Source organism: Salmo trutta, chromosome 34 (assembly GCF_901001165.1).
Source record: "Salmo trutta chromosome 34, fSalTru1.1, whole genome shotgun sequence".
Classification (NCBI taxonomy): Eukaryota; Metazoa; Chordata; class Actinopteri; order Salmoniformes; family Salmonidae; genus Salmo; species Salmo trutta.
In genome coordinates this window covers 9,072,922-9,097,415 of record NC_042990.1, presented here as the reverse complement: position 1 = coordinate 9,097,415, position 24,494 = coordinate 9,072,922, and the positions used below count along the sequence as shown (strand labels likewise).

The window sequence follows — 24,494 nt, the reverse complement described above, 5'->3', positions numbered from 1 at the left end:
GGCCATCTAGAGGACACTGAATAATATTACCCCAGTCATTTTCCAACCACAGCTGCATGCCTGCCCATCCTCTCAACAGAAATCAAATGTTACTAAGAGTTTGATGTGTATCACACCACTGACACTATGATAATCTGACCGAAGTGTTAAATGCAGGCCCTGCCAAACTGGTGACCAAATACAGTATATTATAAAATAAAGGACTTTCTGAAAAGTGAATTCTAGCAAATGCACCCATATACAATCTTCCAGATACAGAAGAAAACTCTCAGAACAGCCGGTTGTGAGCCTTTGGCACTAAACAGCCGTACTCGTCTACTGGGCTTTTTTCCTCCGTTTCTAATTGAGTGTGGCACTGCACAGGGCATGTGCCAACACGTGAGCTGTAAACATCTCTGCAGTGTAAGGTAAGGACAGTGCACTAAGGTAAGGACAGTGCACTAAGGTAAGGACAGTGCACTAAGGTAAGGACAGTGCACTAAGGTAAGGACAGTGCACTGTGTGGAGCACCTTGCAGTTTTGCCATTTATTTGAACCTACTTAAATGATCAACATATAGGAAGGTAAATATAAACAGTGAAATGTGTAGGAGCGATCATTTGTGCATTGGCAAAAAGAAAGAGTTCAGAATTGCTCAAGATTTAAATCAGTGGTATTCAAAACCTTTTTCAGCAGGGACCCCATTTTCTTCGCCAGAATTTGAAGACCCCATCCCAAATCTGATGACAACCTTTACATTTAAATTTTTTTATTTTTTATTTTTTAAATTGGTACATTTGGATTGTCACATCAACAAATTGCCTGCAATTAATTACATTTCTCTCCTATCAAAATTAAGAGAATCAAGTAATACACATTTAATCATTCAAATGTTATTTTTCTAATTATCTTTCTCAATAACAGTAGTATATGTATTTTTTAAATTATCTTTCTCAATAACTTTTGTATATTGTCCCAAAAATAATCTGTAATTTTTGCCCACTGCATTTCCCCTGCGACCCCACTAGGGGGAGACTTTGAATACCATCAATTTAAATAACAGGAAGGGAAAGCATAATGACATTTTTAATTTTTTTTATTTCATTTTTAAGGGTTTCAACAATTCACTTTAGGCAAAGAAAACGATAGTTATTTAGTAATAATATTTCATGTTTTAGTTTACTGAAAGGAAAACACTGGGGGACAGGACCTAAGTAATGAACAATGTGTACACGTGTTACGGGATAGGGCTTAACTAAGGCATAGGATTGGTAAATGGGGTAGGGAAGGAAAAAAAATTATAATCACACTGATACATATATTCATCGTCCTCCCTTTGTTTTACAAAGATAGTCCCAAAACATATTCCCACCCACCCATACAATAGCAACAATGACAAAAATAAATGATACTTGGAGTAAAAAAAAACAGCAAATAATCAATATGTAATAAAATATAATAGGAATTGTACAGTACACGCCGGTTGTTCCCATTATCCATTCCTGACACCTAAGTCCCATTGTTTTCCCCTATATATGATGGAAGTGTACAGAAAAATGGTCTCTTTCATTCCATTCTGATCCATTCCAACCTGTTCAGCTAGCCAGTTTTGCACAATTTTACCGATTGTTTGACAAGATACGTCCAGTTACACTAAGTGATTATTCAATTCAGTGAGTCAAGTTTCATAACAGGAGTGACTAATTGACAACTATCTTTTATCGGTTCAAATAGCTTCTTAGACTGACTTGCTTACCAGACAATTGTTTTTGCTTCAGGCCAAACATCTGTACGAAAAAAAAATCTCTACAGGGAACAAAAGAAAAACACATACTACAGAACAAAAGACAAATACTATTACTGTTTAACTGTGAATAATGACAGAAAACATCAGTACTTTTGGTACTCCACTCTTACTAGTATGCATTCATAATCCCAGACCAAACACAGCTAACAAAAATTATACTGTGGTAGAATGCATTTCAGAAGAAAAGAGGTGCTACTCAAACACTCACATGATCTAGAATCCTCTCTCCGCTTTGGGGAAGCAAAGACAGACGGATGGTGCTTTTGATGCTGGCCTTTAAAAAGTCCATGTTATCTTACAAACATCTCTGCTATAGTAAGGATTGTATGAATGTAGAGGGGATATATGGTAGTTATACTAAGCCTGTTGCCCACATCTTTAAAACTTGCTAGTTCTTGCTTGCTTTTTAGTTTAAAAATCCTAGACTAGAAAATAATTAGTGGCTGTATTCAGTCACCACTGTTGTTCTCCCAGGCTGGCCCTCCTGAACCGCTTCTTCCGCTGTCTTCTCAACAACCTCTCTTTTGGCCAAGTTCACGTTCAAGCCCCAGCTTCCACTACCTAAGAGAGATTGACCCCGGCAAGCAACCCTGTGCCTCTCCAGGAGAGATCCATTCCAGAAGCGGGAGCGGCATTTGGGACATGAGAACCGCCCTTGGGAAAGGTGACGTCCACGATGAATGAGGGCTTTCCGTAACGTCCGAGAACGCTTTCCGCAGACCGAACACTTCAGACGGGCCTGGTGGCCGTTATTTCTTGGAGGATGCCTCACACAACGATGGATCAAAAGTTTGGCCTGACTGGCAAATGTGGTGCTGGGGCAGTACTGGCATGGAAAACGTTTTATGGGGACTTCCATAGATGACAGCCCACTGACCTTAACCACACCTCCGCACCATTGTCTAACTCTATACCCTCCTCTCATCCTCAGGAGCTGGGCGAGCAGTTTCTTTTGCTTAAGCTTCTCATGCATTATTCCTTTTTTCCGCTTCATCAGTTTGAGTCTCCTGCTCGTGGCCTTATTCAAGGCAACCCCTACTAGTTGCCCCCCTCTCATTATACTTTGATATTCAACCCTCCTTTTTTTCTCTCTTTTTCTCTTGCCACCAACCCATCCTTCTTGGGACTGGAACTGAAAAGGGCGGTGTTGACCTTGGGAGGATTGGTTTGGCATGTAGGAGCCAGACGGATAAGTTGAGGGGTGGCCTGATTCAAAAAGAGGGATGTACTCAGCTGCTTGGGAAGGATGTTGGGTTCCACCAGCTGGTGGGTTTGCCGAACCAGTGCGGCCCAATCCATGCTGCGATTGCCTGTGCCTGGACAAGCTGTTAGAATAGGCGAAAGCCTTCCCGCATACCTCACAGCAGAAATTCTTTTCACCCCTTATTCCACCACCATGGACAGTTTGTTGATGGGCTGTCAGGTGGAACTGATGGCGGAATGATTTCCAGCATGTTGTGCATGTATAGAGCTTCTGAGAGGGCTGAGTGGACGAGCTGGACCCCTGAGACTTATCTTGAGGGTATGGATAATAAGATTGAGAGTTTGCTTGATTTCCATCTAGATTATTAACCCCTCCATGGCCCTTAGCTATTTTTCCTCCTGGTGTACCATCGGATTCCCCTTTTGTGTGTAATTTTCCATGTCTCACCAAGCTCTGAGCATAAGCAAACTCTTTACCACATATGTCACATTTGTAGTTCTTCTGACCAGAATGCACAGTGGAATGTTTAGTAAGATGGAAGTACTCACGGAACTCTTTTCCACAAACATCACACCGGTGTGGCTTTTCACCTGTGTGAACACGGTCATGCCGACGTAGGGTCTCACGTCTCCTGAACCCTTTACCACATACTCCACATGAATATGGCCGTTCTCCCTCTCCACGACTTCTTCTTTGTCTAACTATGATTCCATCAGGTCCTGGTTCTCTCTTCTGTCGAGGCTTGCGGGGCTTTTTCGGTTTAGCATTCATCATCTGCTGGCTTGGATGAGTTAAAGGCATGGTAGAGCCACTACCTGCTCTGTAAGTCTTGTCGATTTCAGATGTAGATGATGGACCACCTGGTGAGACTCCCATATTCCCAAAGCCAAGTCCTCCAAGTAAACCTCCAATGATGTCTCTTCGCTCCTCTCCTCGACTCTCACCAGTACTTATCTCGCAGGAGGCAGCGGCAGCTGCTGCAATTGCAGACATGGCACTGCTCGTCACCTCATCCTCAGAGTCATCCAATAGAGATGAAAGAGGAAGATGAGGCTGCTGTTGATGGAGATGGTGTTGTTGTTGACTTTGAGGGTGTGGGTGTAAGGTAGGAGCCAAGGGTGCTTTTCTAAGTGTCTGGCTTGACATCTCACTGCTATGGGAGCTCTCTCCAGAATAACAAGATTGGTTAGCCTGGTTAGCCTGCTGTCGTCGGTAGTCATCCACACTGTAGGATGGTTGGTAGGATGGCCGGTTTCTTGAATAATCCGTGCCATATTTGCTCGCTCCATCTCGTTGGTAATCACCTGTACCACTGCCTCCAGCCACCATTTCAGTTTTGCTGCTACTTGCACTTGATGAGCTTTGATTTTCACCACTACCGCTTGGTCTGGGCCGGGAATTCCTTCCAGGCTTTCCACAGGTGCCAGACGCAGCATGATTTAGCAAAGAGGTGCTCTCTCGGAAGCATCGACCACAAGCAGGGCATCGGAAAGGCTTATCATCATGGATCTTCTCATGCCTAGTGAGGGACTCACGGCGGTTGAAAGACCGTTGACAGACACCACATGCAAATGGACGAGCCCCTGAATGGATAACACCATGCTGGAGGAGGTGCCCTCTTTTCTTGAATCCCTTTCCACATTCGGTGCAACAGAACGTTTTGTCTTCGCTTGAAGTGTCTGGCTTGGCATCTTCAGAAGTCAAACCATGACTACGGAGATGTCTTCGAAGGCTTGTAAGATGACTGAAGGTCTTTCCACATTCACCACAGTGGTAGATGGCTTCGGGGTCAGGTTGACAAGGCATGGAGGCCATGGGATTTGCAGGTTTAGTTAGCTGTGAATCATTAGCTACCAGCACCGAGGCTGTGGATGAGGAAGGGGCTGAAGAGGAAGAGGAGGAGACCGTTGAGGAAGACTGTGTTGATGAAGAGAGGACTGATGAATGGTTATTACCAAGGCTGGTTATGGCTCCTCCTACAAGGCCCGGTTGAATGATTGAATTTTGACTGTGTTCAGTGGAGCTGCTGTGGCAGTTACTACCACTGCTACTGCTGTGACTAGTGCCATCTGCTTTTCTCTGAGGAAGGTAGCCAGCCATAGCCTTCTTTCTCCTGCTACCACCACTTCCACCAGACCCAGATCCACTGTCTCCTTTCCCTTCATCTTTCGAAAGTGATAAATGGAGTGGTAGAGGGAGAGGCATACCACTAGCTTCTTGTTGCATCAACGAAGCCAGCTGATTGGAGGAGAGAACTGGAATGCCTTGGAAATCAAAGCCACCCAGAGACGACGGCTGAGGTGTTGGGTGAAGAGGATGGTGTGGGTGGGTATGGCTGTGAGGGTGAGATAAAGCATGGGGTGCCAATGGTTGCTGCTGCTGTTGAGGTTGGGGAGTGGAGTGACTATGACTGTGAGAGGAGTGAAGAGCTGGAGGTGGGGCGAGGGCTGAGTTTGAGTCACTAGCTCCTTGGCCCAAACCCAGGCCAAGATGGTTATGACCCCCTTGTTGAACCAGAAACTGCTCCAGACTGCTGTTAGTCGGAACCCCAGAAAGAAAGTACTGATTGGCGGCAAGCATGCAACTGAACTGCTGATGTAAGCTACGTGGATCAGACTGCCCAACGAGTGGTTGCCCTAGGGAGGACACTGCACTGCCAGGGTTGTTACTGGTGGACGATGAAGATGACGGGGAGGGCGAGGAGGATGGTCCAGGTGAGGCTTGGGGAACAGAGAGGCCAGGGTGTAAAGGTGGCGGTGGGGGAGCCGATGTAACCACTCCTCCAATAACACCAGACCCTCCACTGCTACTACCACCAAAGTCAAAACGTCCCATTCCCGAGTGCAGCTGCTCTTGGGCAAGAGATGCTTCTGCAGGGTGAAACGGACGTAAGAATTGTGGGTATCCCGCAGCAGAGCTCCCACTCCCACTACTGCTCATCTTACTGGATTTCCGTGAACTATGCGAGGATGAGGACTGGCTCTGGTGTGATATTGGTGGAGGTGGGGCACTCATTTTGGCAAATATCGACGAAGAATCAGCAAAAGCATTACTTCTAGACCCCTGAAGAGACCCCAGACCAAGCCCAGAGAGAAGAGCCCCTGACGACTCTCCCTGCTGTTGGTGCTGCTGCTGAAGCTGTTGCTGGTGCTGGAGTTGGACTTGCTGTTGGTGCTGCAACTGTCTTTCCAATCCAAGGCCTTTAAACTGGTGGGCTTGGTGTCCACTTAGCATATCTAGAATGTCCAAGGGGTACTTACTGAACTGGAACATCTCCCACTCACTGATGGGAGGTTTTTCCTGGGTCACTCGCCCTACTGTTGAAGTACAACAATATCGCACCAATAATAATCAATAGCCACAGCTATTGAAAGTAATGCTTCTTGAACTTTCTCTAGAATGACTCCCACTGCTACCAATATCTATCCCTTATCCCCTCTTATACAGATGAATGCCTAGTGCTTGCACTTTAAACCAAGAAGAGCAGGTAAAGGTCCTTTTAAATAAATGCTGTTCCTAATTTGAAATACAATGTATAAATAGTATGCAGTCTATGTAGTGTTTGTAGATTCCTTCTTGTATAGTGGTAGTCTTTGTTTTTCACCAAAAATGTGAAGCTGTCCGCATCCAGCTGGGGTGATGAAGGATGAACAGGTGTTCTACTTCTTTGTCTGCCCGTTGATGCCACACTCTTGAAGACTGGGGAAAAACAGAAACATTGTTTAAGTCTCTTGGTTAAATAGGCCTAGAGCTTGATAGCGCCTCGGGACAAAGTGGAGTAGCAATTCAACGGCTCAGACACGAGACGTATGCGGCAGGGTCTACAGGAAATCACGGACTACAAAAAGAAAACCAGCCACGTTACGGAAACCGACGTCTCGCTTCCAGACAAACTAAAACACCTTCTTTGCCCACTTTGAGGATAATAGTGCCACCATCGTGGCCCGCTAACAAGGACTGCAGCCCCCCCCGCCCCCTTCTCTGTGGCCGACGTGAGTAAGACATTTAAACATGTTAACCCTCGCAAGGCTGCTGGCACAGATGGCATCCCTAGCTGCGTCCTCAGAGCATGCGCAGACCAGCTGGCTGGTGTGTTTACAGACATATTCAATCGCTCCCTATCCCAGTCCGCTGTCCCCACATGCTTCAAGATGGCGACCATTGCTCCTGTACCCAAGAAGGCAAAGATAACTAAATGACTACTGCCCCGTAGCAGTCACTTCTGTCATCATGAAGAGCTTTGAGAGACTAGTCAATGATCACAGCACCTCCACCCTACCTGCCACCCTAGACCCACTTTAGTTTGCATACCGCCCCAACAGGTCCACAGACGACGCAATTGCCATCACACTGCCCTATCCCATCTGGACAAGAAGAATACCTTTGTAAGAATACTGTTCATTGACTACAGCTCAGCATTCAACACCATAGTACCCCCCAAGCTCATCATTAACCTGTTACGGCTAGGGGGCAGTATTTTCACGGCCGGATAAAAAAACGTACCCGATTTAATCTGATTATTACTCCTGCCCAGAAACTAGAATATGCATATAATTATTGGCTTTGGATAGAAAACACCCTAAAGTTTCTAAAACTGTTTGAATGGTGTCTGTGAGTATAACAGAACTCATATGGCAGGCAAAAACCTGAGAAGATTCTGTACAGGAAGTACCCTCTCTGACCATTCCTTGGGCTTCTTGGCTCTGTTTATTGAAAACTTAGGATCTTTGCTGTAACGTGACACTTCCTACGGCTCCCATAGGCTCTCAGAACCCGGGAAAAAGCTGAATGATGTAATTCCAGCCGCTGGCTGAAAAACATTAGCGCCTTTGGTAAGTGGTCTATCAGGGGACCATCAGACTGAGGCGCGTGCACGGGGCGACCTCATGTTTTTACTTTCTCTCTCTTTGAACTAAAACACAGATTCCCGGTCGGAATATTATCGCTTTTTTACGAGGAAAATGGCATAAAAATTGATTTTAAACAGCGGTTGACATGCTTCGAAGTACGGTAATGGAATATTTAGAATTTTTTTGTCATGAAACGCGTCGGGCGCGTAACCCTTCGTCACCCTTGGATAGTGTCTTGAACGCACGAACAAAACGCCGCTATTTGGATATAACTATGGATTATTTTGAACCAAACCAACATTTGTTACTGAAGTAGAAGTCCTGGGAGTGCATTCTGACGAAGAACAGCAAAGGTAATAACATTTTTCTTACAGTAAATCTGACTTTGGTGAGGGCTAAACTTGGTGGGTGTCTAAATGGCTAGCCCTGTGATGCCGGGCTATCTACTTAGAATATTGCAAAATGTGCTTTCACCGAAAAGCTATTTTAAAATCGGACATAGCGAGTGCATAGAGGAGTTCTGTATCTATAATTCTTAAAATAATTGTTATGTTTTTTGTGAACGTTTATCGTGAGTAATTTAGTAAATTCACCGGAAGTGTTCGGTGGGAATGCTAGTTCTGAATGTCACATGCTAATGTAAAAAGCTGGTTTTTGATATAAATATGAACTTGATTGAACAAAACATGCATGTATTGTATAACATAATGTCCTAGGCGTGTCATCTGATGAAGATCATCAAAGGTTAGTGCTGCATTTAGCTGTGGTTTTGTTTTTTGTGACATTATATGCTAGCTTGAAAAATGGGTGTCTGATTATTTCTGGCTGGGTACTCTGCTGACATAATCTAATGTTTTGCTTTCGCTGTAAAGCCTTTTTGAAATCGGACAGTGTGGTTAGATAAAAGAGAGTCTTGTCTTTAAAATGGTGTAAAATAGTCATATGTTTGAAAAATGGAAGTTTTTGGATTTTTGAGGAATTTGTAATTCGCCCCACGCCTATCATTGGATATTGGAGCAGGTGTTCCGCTAGCGGAACGTCTAGATGTAAGATTAAGCTGGAGGCCATGGGTCTCAACCCCGCACTGTGCAATTGAGTCCTGGACTTTGACGGGCCGCCCACAGGCGGTGAAGGTAGGAAATAACATCTCCACTTCGCTGACCCTCAACACTGGGGCCCCACAAGGGTGTGTGCTCAGCCCCCTCCTGTACTCCTTGTTCACCCATGAATGCGTGGCCATGCACGCCTCCAACTCAATCAAGTTTGCAGACAACACAACAGTAGTGGGCTTGATCACCAACAATGATAAGACAGCCTACAGGGAGGAGGTGAGGTCACTCGGAGTGTGGTGTCAGGAAAACAACCTCTCACTCAACAAAACAAAGGCGCAGATCGTGGACTTCAGGAAACAGCAGAGGGAGCACCCCCCTATCCACATCGAAGGGACAGTAGTGGAGAAGGTGGAAAGTTAAGTTCCTCTGGGTATACATCACAGACAAACAAATGGTCCACCCACACAGACAGTGTGGTGAAGAAGGCGCAACAGCACCTCCAACCTCGAGAGGCTGAAGAAATGTGGCTTGTCACCTAAAAAAACTTTTACAGACGCACAATCGAGATCATTCTGTCAGTCTGTATCACCGCCTGGTTCGGCAAATGCACTGCCCTCAACAAGGCTCTCCAGAGGGTGGTGCGGTCTGCACAACACATCACCGGGGGCAAACTACCTGCCCTCCAAAACACCTACAGCATCTGATGTCACAAGAAGGCCAAAAAAGATCATCAAGGACAACAACGACCCGAGCCACTGCCTGTTCAAACCGCTACCATCCAGAAGGCGAGGTCAGTACAGGTGCATCAAAGCTGGGACCGAGAGATTGAAAAACAGCTACTCTCTCTCAAGGCCATCAGACTGCTAAACAGCAATAACTAACTCGGAGAGAGGCTGCTGCCTACATAGAGACTCATATCATTGGCCACTTTAAACATGGCCACTTTAATAATGTTTACATATCTTACATTACTCATATGTATATACTGTACCTTATACCATCTATTGCACCATGCCTATGCCGCTCATCCATATATTTATATGTACATATTCTTATTCCTCCCTTTAGATTTGTGTGTATTAGGTAGTTGTTGGGAAATTGTTAGATTACTTGTTAGACATTGCTGCACTGTCGGAACTAGAAGCACAAGCATTTCGCTACACTCACATTAGCATTTGCTAACCATGTGTATGTGACCAATAACATTTGATTTGATCCCCAGAGAATTGACGAAGCATCATATGAAATTATTTTAAGCTCCCAGTATAGGCATACATAACCACTTACCACTAGACAAAACTCAGATCTTCATTGTCTAACTTAAGATTTGTCAAAACGTAAACAAGCGTTTGTGCTTTTAAAATAGTGATTATTTACAATAATTGTATTGCCTAGCCCAATGCAGCCATCAACTCTGTTAAAGGTGCATTCTGTAACATAGCCACATGCAATTACTAAGGATTGACAATTATTTAACAAAAATTATTATTGAAAACACAAAAGTGCCCACATTTCCAGGTCAGAATCCAGAATCAGTAACTGATTTGAAAGCAGGACTCTGGCCCGAGAACCAAACTCGCTTGACCCAAGGGTCGTTCCATTTGATTTCAATCACTTTTTGACCGCACCTCTTGACTTGAACAAACATTTCTAAACATGTTTGGCCATGGCAGAAGCAGGGGTCGCATTAGCTTTTAGAAATCTGCACTTTCAAAACGCAGACCATAAAATCTGCATTTTAAACCATTTCACCTGCATTTTATATTGAAATAAGTGTTTTCTTGCTTCAATAGTGATCAGGGGCGTGCAGCAAGTTTTTCAATGCTATTTGGCTTGCATTATGTCAAACAGAATAGGTTAGACCCCAATTGCACTCTGACTCATTGGTCAAATAAAAATTGAAGCTGGGTCGTTCCATATAATTTCGATCACTTTCAAACTGCACCGCTTTTGACTTGAACAAAATCTTCAAACAAGTTTGCCCATTGTGGAAGTGGTCAGAAAGTTACTTTTTGGACCTGAATGCCAAAACAGGTGTTCGAAGTCTACCCATTTTGCATACCCCACCCTACCATGAGATGTCATCACTGAAAAAGATAAACGGTTACGTTTGATATCATTTGAAAGCTTACAAAACAGGGTTGTCAAAAAACTAAATGTTTACGTCAATATATATTTTTTAAACTAAACCCAGATTCTCATTTTCACAAATGTACCCTGGATAAGGAATGTGACAAAGGACAATTTTTCTTAACATTTAAACGTAAACAGTTACGTTTTTCCATTAAAAAAAGAGAAGACAATTCATAAAATTCCATGTGAATTTACAATGCAGCTGTGCTGCTGCCAGCAACGGTTTGGGTCTCACCGTGCATCCCTGTCAGATAGTTAAAGTAAAGATTCAACCATTTTGAATGTTATATTGTTTTTGTGCATCTCTGAGCAATCTTCCATCGATTCCCTGGTTCAATTCATGTTTATCTGACATGTTGCCATTCAAGCAGGCAGAAATTCAGTTGGTATGACGTAGCATTAAGATAAAGCCGCTCTCACCACACTGGAAGTTAACGGGAATACGACTTTTAGATCGGAAAAACATGTCAGATTTCAATACTGACCGATGTCAGATTGTCTTTTCTCCAGTGAGCCATTGATCATATTTTTGTGATATAAATACCTAGAGAAATGTGTAATTTAACAAAAGGGTTTAACACATTTCTCCCATTTGACTGCCTCTTCAGTCCAGGGTGAATTGCATGGTGCCGTTGTGAATGTCAGACTGCATCGATCGGCAGGTTGAACATGGTGAGATTGTAGACTGGTAAATCGATAGTTAGTGCAGTTTGTTTAGGTGATTTTACAGCCCTCTCCTTCACAGGCTGATATTGACTTTGGTATTATTGTGTGTAGCTACATTTGCTAGCTAGCTACCTAGCCAGCCAGCCCACAGAGACAGCATTGCGGGTTTTGTAGTTGACTTGAGCTGCAACAGATTTCCACATGTTGCTACCAACCTTATAAACAAAATGAAACGTGTTCACCCACAAAAAATTATTCTCACATATTAGTGTTATGCAAATGAGTGGTTTGGTGGAATTTTATTTTTAAAGCATTGCACCTGTTCTACCATTACTGTACCTCAACTCAAGTTAGATGTTCCTTCTCATTTAACTTCTCAAAGTATTGCCACACAGGACTTCGCTGCGGTCACTTACCTTTCTCTGCCATTTTTCCAACTGTTAACAACAATGACGTAGTAGAGAGGCGACTCCAAAATAATTGTTTCCTCGAATCCTTGCACGTCTAGTGTGAAGACTCCTAAGATTCTGTATTTTTGGAACGCAGGAGACTGAGTAGTTGCCGTACCTCCAAGAACACAAACACTCACAATTTTCAGTGAGCTAGCGAGGGACGGAGGGAGACAGTATGGGAAGGTCAGCCGCCAGACACACAGAGTCAGAACCGTGCACTAGGCCTATCTGACGGCAATCAAAAGCTGTATCTCACAATGGAATCCTGTATATCACAATTTCTTGGCTTGCAATGTCTCACAACTTCAGTAAAGCAGGGCCTATCATCAACGAATAGGCTAGGATATTGAGATAAGCTAGACGCAACACTTCGATCTCATTGTATCTGCGCACGTGCACGGGTTCGCTTTACGCTGTTCACAGCGTGGTAGCCAGGGCACCAAGACAAAGAAGAAGTTGAGCCTTAGTTGATGCGGAAATTGACCCACTATGTTGTTCTTCATCTACGCAAAAACAAACAAAACATTTTCAGTTATGGATCTTTCTTAACGTTAAGATCCAAATGTTCGTTTAAATAGTTTAACGTTTACAACACTACCTTAGACTAGGGCTGGGTGATATGGCTAAAATATCACTTTTTTTGTTGAATGGCGCCATTTCAAGTTTTTGAATAATAAAAGTTAAAAACTTGCTTTATGAGTAATGTGACCCTAGGGTGGCAACACGTACATTCTAAGTGATTTTATTGGGTCTTTCTGCATTCTGATTGTTTCATACTCTTCAATTCAACAAAAAATAATTTCTCAGCATTATCATACATTTCTGCTTTTCCTGCACTCATTTGAGATCATTTCCACACTGCCACGTAGTGCTGCACGATATCGGCAAATAATCTGGGCCTTATTTTTAACCAAATGTTGCAATTGCGATTTGACTTGCCATTTAGAGGAAAACACTTGGGTGAACTGTTAGAATCATGGAAATAGAATGAATATTCTAATTCTATAGTTAGTGGGCACTTTAAATAAAGTGTTTGACTTTACAACAACTGAAAATGCCAAGGAGGAGTTATTGTGACAGGGTAGGAAAAAGTGTTTCCTATGGGAACCTTAAGCTTTGGCGGACCGACTGGCAAGCGTTTTCACTGACATTTTCAACCTCTCCCACACCGAGTCTGTAACACCTACATGTTTCAAGCAGACCACCATAGTCCCTGTGCCCAAGAAAGCAAAGGTAACCTGTCTAAATGACTACCGCCCCGTAGCACTCACATCGGTAGCCCATCATCCCGGATACCATAGACCCCCTCCAATTCTCATACATCCCCAACAGATCTACAGATGACGCCATCTGAAATCGCACTCCACACTGTCCTTTCCCACCTTGACAAAAGGAACACCTATGTGAGAATGCTGTTCAGTCACTACAGCTCAGCGTTCAACACCATAGTGTCCAGAAAGCTCTTCACTAAGCTAAGGACCCTGGAACTAAATACCTCCCTCTGCAACTGGATCCTGGACATCCTGACAGGCCGCCACCAGGTGGTAAGGGTAGGTAACACCACATCTGCCGAGCTGATCCTCAACACGGGGGCCCCTCAGGTGTGCGTGCTTAGTCCCGTCCTGTACCCGTTCACCCACGACTGCGTGGCCAAGCACAACTCCAACGCCATCGTTAAGTTTGCTGACGACACAACAGTGGTAGGCCTGATCGACAACGATGAGACTGCCTATAGAGAGGTGGTCAGACACCTGGCAGTGTTGTGCCAAGACAAACTCTCCCTCAACGTGAGCAAGACAAAGGAGTTGATCGTGGACTACAGGAAAAGGAGGGTCGATCACGCCCCCATTCACATCGACGGGGCAGTAGTGGAACGGGTCGAGTCTCAAGTTCCTTGGTGTCCACATTACCAACAAACTACCATTGTCCAAACACACCAAGACAGTCGTGAAGAGGGCACGATAACACCTTTTCCCCCTCACGAGACTGAAAAGATTTGGCATGGGTCCCCAATAGAGGTCGACCGATTAATCGGAATGGCCGATTAATTAGGGCCGATTTCAAGTTTTCATAACAATTGGAAATCGGTATTTTTGGACACCGATTTGGCCCCCCCAAAAACAAAATTGTTACACCTTTATTTAACTCGGCAAGTCAGTTAAGAACACATTCTTATTTTCAATGACGGCCTAGGAACGGTGGGTTAACTGCCTTGTTCAGGGGCAGAACGACAGATTCTTACCTTGTTAGTCCAACGCTCTAATCACCTGCCTTACATTGCACTCCACGAGGAGCCTGCGTGGCAGGCTGACTACCTGTTATGCGAGGGCAGCAAGAAGCCACGGTAAGTTGCTAGCTAGCATTAAACTTATAAAAAACAATCAATCTTCACACAATCACTAGTTAACTACACATGGTTGGTTGATATTACTAGTTTATCTAGCGTGTCCTGCTTTGCATATAATCGATGCGGTGCCTGTTAATTTCTCATCGAATCACAGCCTACTTCGCCAAATGGGTGATGATTTAGCACTGTCGTTGCCCCTAACCATAAACATCAATGCCTTTCTTTAAAATCAATACACAAGTATAAATTGTTTAAACCTGCATATTTAGTTAATATTGCCTGCTAACATGAATTTCTTATAATTAGGGAAATTGTGTCACTTATTCCTAACAAAGACCGTAATTAATTTGCCAGAATTGTACATAATTATGACATAACATTGAAGGCTGTGCAACGTAACAGGAATATTTAGACTTAGGGATGCCACCCGTTAGATAAAATACGGAACAGTTCCGTATTTTGACTGAAATAATAAAAGTTTTGTTTTCGAAATGATAGTTTCCGGATTCGACCATATTAATGACCAAAGGCTCGTATTTCTGTGTGTTATTATGTTATAATTAAGTCTATGATTTGATATTTGATAGAGCAGTCTGACTGAGCGATGGTAGGCAGCAGCAGGCTCGTAAGCATTCATTCAAACAGCACCTTCGTGCATTTGCCAGCAGCTCTTCGCAATTCTTCAAGCATTGAGCTGTTTATGACTTCAAGCCTATCAACTCCCGAGATTAGGCTGGTGTAACTGATGTGAAATGGCTAGCTAGTTAGCGGGGTGCGCACTAATAGTGTTTCAATCGGTGACGTCACTCGCTCTGAGACTTGGAGTAGTTGTTCCCCTTGCAGAGCAAGGGGAACAAAATCGCTTTTGTGGAGCGAAGGTTAACGATGCTTCGAGGGTGGCCGTTGTCGATGTGTTCCTGGTTCGAGCCCAGGTAGGAGCGAGGAGAGGGACGGAAACTATACTGTTACACTGGCAATACTAAAGTGCCTATAAGAACATCCAATAGTCAAAGGTATATGAAATACAAATCGTATAGAGAGAAATAGTCCTATAATAACTACAACCTAAAACTTCTTACCTGGGAATATTGAAGACTCATGTTAAAAGGAACCACCAGCTTTCATATATTCTCATGTTCTGAGCAAAGAACTTAAACGTTAGCTTTCTTACATGGCACATATTGCACTTTTACTTTCTTCTCCAACACTTTGTTTTTGCATTATTTAAACCAAATTGAACGTTTCATTATTTATTTGAGGCTAAATTGATTTTATTGATGTATTATATTAAGTTAAAATAAGTGTTCATTCAGTATTGTTGTAATTGTCATTATTACAACAAACAAATATATATATATATATATATATATATATATAAAAATAACAAAAAAAATATATATAAAAAAATACATTTAAAAAAAAATATATAAATCGGCCGATTATTCGGTATCGGCTTTTTTTGGTCCTCCAATAATCGGTATCGGCGTTGAAAAATCATAGTCGGTCAACCTCTAGTCCCCAGATCCTCAAAAAGTTAGTTGCACCCATATGAAATGAGTAAAGCAGTATGTAAACATTATTAAAGTGACTAGGTCCTGGGTGGCAGGAAGTTTGGCCCCAGTGATGTATTGGGCCGTATGCACTGCCCTCTGTAGCGCCTTATGGTCAGATGCCGAGCAGTTGCCATACCAAGCGGTGATGCAACCGGTCAGGATGCTCTCAATGGTATATACTGTATTTTAGTCAATGCCATTCCGACATTGCTCATCCTAATATTTATATATTTCTTAATTCCAATATTTTACTTTTAGATGTGCGTATTGCTGTGAATTATTAAGATATTACTGCAGTGATGAGCTAGGAACACAAGCATTGATACAACCACAATAACATCTGCTAAATATGTGTATGTGACCCAAAATTTTTATTTGATATCAAGTTTAGCCAACTTGGATCTAGGTAAAATTTCACAAGCTCTGAATTCAGCTAACAAGGCAAAACAGTTGAATTGTTATGAACACAACTTGTCCGTCTCCAACTGTTTGGAAAGCATGCTAGCCTGTCCGCTTTGTTCAGATGTTGAAATCAAGTGGCCTACCTTATTTCTCAGAATGAGAATGAGTTGGCAATTCCTTATATAATTGTTGTATGCTTATTGCACAAAGACTAAACAGCTAGTATTATGATCTTTAACCTGTTGGGGATAGGGGGCAGTATTTGCACGGCCGGATAAAAAACGTACCCGATTTAATCTGGTTACTACTCCTGCCCAATAATTATAATATGCATATAATTAGTAGATTTGGATAGAAAACACTAAAGTTTCTAAAACTGTTTGAATGGTGTCTGTGAGTATAACAGGACTCATATGGCAGTCAAAACCCTGAGACAAATCCTAACAGGAAATGGAAATCTGATGTGTGGAATCACTTCAAACCTGCCATTGAAACACACAGGGACTTATTAATCATTTAGCACTTCCTAGGGCTTCCACTAGATGTCAACAGTCTTTACAAAGTGGTTTGAGTCTTCTATGGTAGAAAGAGAGGCTTGGGAAGTTGGTCACAGGGGGAGGGCCATTACTACTATGACGCGGGCGCCCATGGGAACCCTTTTGTTCCGAAACGTTTAGTAAGACAATGCAATCGTCCGCCTTGAATATTATTGAAGCTCTGGTTGAAAAAGGCACTAAAGATTTATGTTATACAACGTTTAACATGTTTGAACGAACGTAAATATATATTTTTTGCACATTCGTGACGACAAGTCCCGCGCGCTTTGGTACATTATGAGTAGCCTTCGGAACGTGCTAACAAGAAGGAACTATTGGGACATAAATTATAAACTTTTTCGAACAAAACTACATTTGTTGTGGACCTGGGATACCTGGAAGTGCCTTCTGATGAAAATAATCAAAGGTAAGGGAATATTTACAATAGTATATTTGATTGTAGATGGTTCCAAGATGGCGCTAACATGTATCGCCTAGCCTATTTTTCTGAGCATACCACGTCGTTTATTGCAAAGTGTGATTTCCCAGTAAAGTTATTTTTAAATCTGGCAATGCGGTTGCATTCACGATATGTTAATCTATAATTCTTTGAATGACAATATTACATTTTAACAATGTTTTCGAATAGTAATTTTGTAAATTGTAGCGTTGATTCACCGGAAGCATTTGAGGGAAAATATTTTCTGAAGGTCACGCGCCGATGTAAAATGCTGTTTTTATATATAAATATGAACTTTATCGAACAAAAAATGCATGTATTGTATAACATAATGACCTAGGAGTGTCATCTGATGAAGATCAAAGGTTAGTGCTGCATTTAGCTGTGTTTTGGGTATTTGTGATGCATGCTAGTTGCTTTGAAAATGGCAGTGGGATTTTTTTTGGCAGGGTACTCTCCTAACATAATCTAATGTTTTGCTTTTGCTGTAAAGCCTTTCTGAAATCGGACAACGTGGTTCAATTCAGGAGAGGTGTATCTATAAAATGATGTAAAATAGTCATATGTTTGAGAAATTGAAGTTATAGCATTTATGAGGTTTTGTATCTCGCGCGACTCCACTAGCTGTTGACTAGGGTCCCACGTTCCCAGACAGGTTAACTGACTAAAATGCTGCTAGCAATACGTGGTACCGTAATGCACGCGCGACAATCAGAATTAATTTTCCAGAATGACTGTTAATTTGATACATACGTTTTAGCAGTGTCTGCTCGGCTCGAAATTTGAGGAGTTGAAACATGAACAGGGTATGGTTCGAAAGGTTAAGTTCTCTATTACAGTAAAATTATGTCTCCATGTGTTTCGGTGTCCATATGACTGATTCTGTTGGACCAAACCTCAAATGCAAAATAGCAAGTTGAAACCGTTTGTCAGAGAGGAAGAAGTGATCTCTCATCTTGGGAGAAAGAGGCAAAGTATGAGGTTTCCATCTCGCCAACATCTGCCCAAAATAAGCCTAATGCGTTTCTATGCGCTTATTTTGAACCTAAGCTTGTCGCCTGCCTTCCCACCTTTGAGACAACGACTCCCATTGTTAGGATGGAGAAGTGAGCATCTCATCATTATATACAACTCTCTGATGTAAACGGGAAGGTGCAGAGCACAGGAGCGAACAAGACGAGACCAAAAAGACAACATGGGAACAAGCGGACATAAACTTTCATTAAAAACAAAAATTAATATGATATATATTGACCAGGCCTACACTACACATGGCGCATCACATTAAAAAAAATAACATTCAAATACCGTTATAGAAGGTAAAGTAAAAACCCAAACCGGTCCGTGCATCAATACCGGTATATTGTAAAATACGGTATATCACCCAGCCCTACCTTAGACCTTATTTTACATTGGAAGCATTTGTGTTGTGCCCGTCAACAGTTGAGACAGCATACTCAGATACAGGGTGGGTTTCATTTCAATCATAGAAATAGAATTCATAAAATGGACCTATCCCTTCAGACACCTGCAACTTATCTGGTACACCATTGCCATTTCAATTTAATTGAAACTACCTTCCAATTACTACCAGTAAGATAGCAGCTGGTCCACCCACTGTCGAATGTCAACTTGAATGGAAATATATTATCTATATAATTTCAATAGGTTTCACATGGAAGATTGACAGTTTAAAAAAGGTCCAATGCAACCTTTTTATCTCAAAATTAAATAATTTCTAGGAAACAATTAAGTACCTTCCTGTGATTGTTTTCAATTAAAATGGTCAAAAAGAAACAAAAATAGCTTCTTAACAAACACCAATTGCTCAAGCAAGAATTTTGCGGTGACTTTCTGGGAGTGGTGTGAGTGGGGAGGGAAAACTGAAAACTAGCCGTTATTGGCAGAGAGATTTTGAATAGGGATACAAGTTTGTCATTTTTGCTGCCGACTAACCAACCCCCAAGAACCGGTTAACAAACGGTTAAATTTGTTCCAAACAGTAAAATGACCTGATCAACAGAAAATACTATGCATAGGTAAAATGAGCAGATATTTTTCATTCAGAGCTTAAAAAACATGCAACAATAGCAAGCCTATGGTCTCATATTATTTAACATGCAACTACTGTAATGAAGTAATGTAATACATTATTTGCCAAAATGCAATTTGCAGGAAAACGCTGTTCTATAAGACGCCCCTGACGCAAGCCGTTTAATGTGACTGAAATGAACACCTCCATTAGAAACGTAGAAAGAGGTAAAACTGTAAATATGCAACAACTAGGAACAAAGTTGATATGAAAACCAGTAGAACATGAGATAAATGCTGTGAAACTATTTTGGTTGCTAGCTTAGCTGTTGTTAGCTACTTAGTGCTGCTACTCTGTCTCCCACAGCTCCCTGCAGTGAGTCTGAGTAGCCTAGCAACGAGTCTCTGCTCATGGCTCACTGACTAAAGACAGCCATTAGTTGACGTAAGAAAGCTACTTTCTAACTCTATAAACTCACTGTACATTACTATTTTCTGCTAAATAATAATTCTGGTCGACTCCCAACACTGTTCCCGTTTTATGACTGACGAGATTTGTTAAAATTCTGACACTAATTGAATTACGCAAATTAACCTAGACTGATAAGCATGACCGGTCAAATGTATTTTCAGCGGCTAATGGTTATGCACGTACGTACGGTCACTGTGGGTACGACGTCATCGATGCACTCGGAAGAATCTCAGAACATATTCCAGCCTGTGCTAGCAAAATAGTCATGTAGCTTAGCATCTGCTTCATCTGGTCACTTTCTTATTGACCGAGTCACTGGTGCGTCCTGCTTTAGTTTTTGCTTTTGCAGAAGGATAGAATTGTTGTCAGATTTGCCAAATGGAGGGCGAGCTTTGTACGCATCTCTGTGTGTGGAGTAAAGGTGGTCTAGAGTTTTTTCCCCTCTGGTTGCACATTTAACATGCTAGTAGAAATGAGGTAAAAGCGGATTTGAGTTTCCCTACATTAAAGTACCAGGCCACTAGGAACGCCGCCTCTGGATGAGCGTTTTCCTGTTTGCTTATGGCGGTATACAGCTCATTGAGTGCAGTCTTAGTGCCAGCATCGGTTTGTGGTGGTATATAGACAGCTACGAAAAAGACAGATGAAAACTCTCTTGGTAAATAGTGTGGTTTACAGCTTATCATGAGATACTCTACCTCACGCACCAGCTGTTGTTCACAAATATACATAGACCGCCACCCCTTGTCTTACCAGAGGCCGCTGTGCTACCCTTGCCAAAAAAGTTTCAAACACGCCAGCTGTATGTTATCCATGTCATCGTTCAGCCACGGCTTGGTGAAACAAGATATTACAATTTAATATCCCATTGGTAATATCGCCATTCCGCATCTGTGGTGAAAGGTGGCTAAATTAACCTTGGCATGGCCATCTTAAAACAATTCGATGTTAGTTTAGAACCTAGAGGGTTAACCCATCTCATCCCCTTCATCTAGACTGATTGAAGTGGATTTAACAACAAGGGATCATAGCATTCACCTGGTACATCTATGTCATGGAAAGAGCAGGTGTTCTTAATGTTTTGTATACACAGTGTATATGAACAAAATCTGAGTTTACATGTTCTTAGATAAATGTAAAAAATGTCATGTTTTATAAAAAAAAAATGTATTTCAAATCATAAAAGATTTTAACAACCCTGTTTGTAAGCTTTGAAATTATATCAAACTCAACCTTTTTCAGTGATGAAGTCTCATGGTAGGGTGGGCTTTGCAAATTGGGTCAAAATTGAGCAATCTCCTGAATGTTTTGGCAATCAGGTCCAAAATGTCACTTTCTGACCACTTCCACCATTGGAAAACATGGAAGGTTTCATTCAAATCAAAAGGGTTCAGTAAACAAGTTTTGGAAATCATATGGAACAACCCAGCCAATCATACTTTCCTCATGCACCCCAGGTTTGCTTTGAAAATAGGAGAGACGTGAATTCAGTGTGTGCAGTTAATTATGTGCAATGCTGGTCCTAGGGGTCCACATCTTTGTTCTAGCCGAGCACTAATTCAATTAACCAACAAGTCCTTTATTAGTCTAGTTGAGCTGTGCAGATGTGTAAGGGCAAAGCCGCCTATAAATATATTCAGTGGAAATGGTAGCCTAGTGGTTAGAGCGTTGGACTAGTAACCAAAAGGTTGCAAGATCGAATCCCTGAGCTGACATCGTAAAAATCTGTCGTTCTGCCGCCGAACAAGGCAGTTAACCCACTGTTCCTAGGCCGTCATTGAAAATAAGAATTTGTTCTTAACTGACTTGCCTAGTTAAATAAAGATAAAATAAAAACACTGGTGGTCTAAATAATTTCTCACCTCCTTTACTTTTTTCCCAGGTTACTTTTCTGACTTGGTTAGAGACATGGGAGGCCTGCCACAGCTACACAACCACCTCACCTAGACTAATTATAGGCTACATTTCAAAATGGTAACACCAGCGCCGCATTCAGCAGGACGCAGTGTTTTGTAACGTTCAGATATAAATATGCTATGTAGAACAGACATGTGAAATAAGGAACCACGTCAGCTCTATTCATGGAATTTCTATCTGCAATGTTCAAGAACGTTTTGCAACTGAACGTGGCCCTGGGCTACACTCAACCTTCAGTTTTTTAAGGTAAATATCACAGGAACCCCAGGGTGAAACTTCTGCTAGAGGACAACAGTGAATTCACTGTGTCCTTCCCCATAACAATAGACACACAAAAAAAGTTGTGTCTTGTAGGCAATGTTCCAATTACCTTTCTTCTAGGGCGATAAGGTCACCCAACCTATTGTTACCAAACAAGGAAGGTATTATAATAGCCAAGAAAATAAATAGATGACCCATATAACCTTGTGGAGGTTGGTACAATTGTCTTATGTTATAATAAACAAACAAGTAGCCTACTCCATAGATTCTTTTTTGTTGTCATGAAACTTTGTAAACAAATGATTTAGGCCATTTACTCCAAATCAAGTCCAAATTATTAATGGCGTTGCTCTCGTGGAATGACATTCCTTGAGCACTATAGTTAGGTCTAGCCTCATCTCATAGAAATTAAGTGCTACCAGTAAAGGTATTTACATTTTCTCCATCATTTGCTTTTTTCAGGGGCCCACTCTTTGATATAATGCACAAATTGCAGATTGAAGCCTACGGGCAATGCTAGTTATGAAATGATATACCATGAACTTGAAGCCATTAGTCTAAAGTGCCAAGAAGGCAATCAAATAGGCCTAAATAGAACGTAGCCTAGGTAAAATCAATTCAAAGTTTATTGGACACGTACACATATTTGCTGGTGTTATAGCAGGTGTAACGAAATGCTTATGTTACTAGCTCCAACAGTGAAGTAGAATGTTTCGCAAATGTAATACAAATAAAAAATATATAAATTCAAGGAATTACAATCAAAGTGGATATATTAGAGTGAGCATATGAGAATCCAGAATATAAATATGTGACAGAAATTGGCATAAAATGATTGGCATGCACAGCATTTCATTTTTATGATAACATGCTGTGCATCATTATGTAAAACAAATCAACGAAACTATGGGTGATAGCCAACATGGCCATGTCTAGACCTGTACCTGATAGGTGCCAATAATAGCCTACTGTTGAGATATTTGCAACCATAACAGAGAATATGTTTTCATATAACTTACAAAGGACTATTAATGTGCTAAAATGTTTTTCAGTGACGTTCCCAGTATTTCCTAATAATTCCTGCTGGTCTGTGAAGACCTTGCCTAACTACAAGGTTATAACGTACCATTTAACAATAAACTAATTTTAAAACATCTTACCAACAGGTTTGGTGGGATGTATATGGGCTGGAAACTGGTGTAGCACTTTCTGCTTGATTGAAGACCAAAACGTGTTTACAGGTAGAAACGAATGGGTCTGCTTCCATTGATCTTCTGGTGGGTAGCTAAGTTAGCTAGACTAACTTGAAAACCCACCAAAATTGCAGGTGGTGGCAAAATTCCAAAATTAGTAGCGCGGCATTCGTCATTAGCTAACTAACGTTAGCAGGCTAACATTACCTTGTTTTTATAAGTGGTTGAGTAAAGTTGTCAACCAAAGCAACAATAAAAATGAAATTGGATATAAATAAAGGAGTCTTTCAATCATGTCGTTGTTAGCTAATAAATTAAAATGTCGTTTGAAAACCTGGTTGCATAGGTAGCCGATGCTAAGCTAACCTAGCTACCAAGCTAACAGATAGCTTGATAGCTGTCTTTTTCAGCTAGCTAACCTTATAAATACCATTAAAATCGCATGTCAAAATGGTAAAAGAAAAAAAACATAGGATAAAAATGGCGCGGGGAATGCCGTGATAACTTATTTATGTCAGATAGCCATTCTTCATCCAGGGACAAATATTTTCAAAGGCCTGCCTCTCCATCGGCCCAGGAGGGCTGTTTTCGACTCGATAACAAAAACTATTTCCGCTGGGTTGGCCTGCTAATTCAGATATGTCCCTTGTTTGAAGCGGTAGTTTCGATGCTTGAATCGTTAACACTTCGAATTTACCGAAATTAGCCCTTTCTTTAGTGTTTGTCGTATTTTCATAATTTTTCTTCGGTCAAATATTTTCCGCCCCGTGTCAATTTTAGGTGTCCCCGTCTATGGACTATGCCTACGGCTGCTAATGTTCTTCGAGGTAAAATGGTAGCTTCCGGTCTGTATTCTATTTCCGGGTAGTGTCACAGGCTAAGAAGTCCAACCAACCATGCGTGTGTGCGTGTTTGTGTGCGCGCCCGCGCGTGTTAGAGTGTGCAGAGCCATGTATTTGGAAAAAATACATGGCTGTGTGCTCGTGTTGTTTCTGAATTTGTGCATAACCCAACCAATTTATGTATGTCCATTGCATGACCATTGCCAAATGCATTATTAAATGCATGTATTTAGTTGAATTATGCACTTTACACACAATTGAGATTGACAATTGACTTCATGTTTTGGTATAAGAAAGGTTGAGAGAACAATATCAAAATGACTCCCATATCACTAGA

At 41.8% G+C, this 24,494-nt stretch overlaps 1 protein-coding gene across 1 annotated transcript; it reads right to left on the bottom strand.

Annotated features, from left to right (window-relative positions):
• Window positions 1-511: 511 nt before the first annotated feature.
• Window positions 512-24,198, bottom strand: LOC115173494 (zinc finger protein 865). Its single transcript, XM_029731623.1, has 2 exons — window positions 23,283-24,198; window positions 512-6,689 (listed from the first exon to the last, which is right to left on the bottom strand). Exon 2 carries the CDS (start codon window positions 6,261-6,263, stop codon window positions 2,223-2,225), a length of 4,041 nt encoding a protein of 1,346 aa, XP_029587483.1. The 5' UTR covers window positions 6,264-6,689; window positions 23,283-24,198; the 3' UTR covers window positions 512-2,222.
• Between the last annotated feature and the right edge of the window lie 296 nt (window positions 24,199-24,494).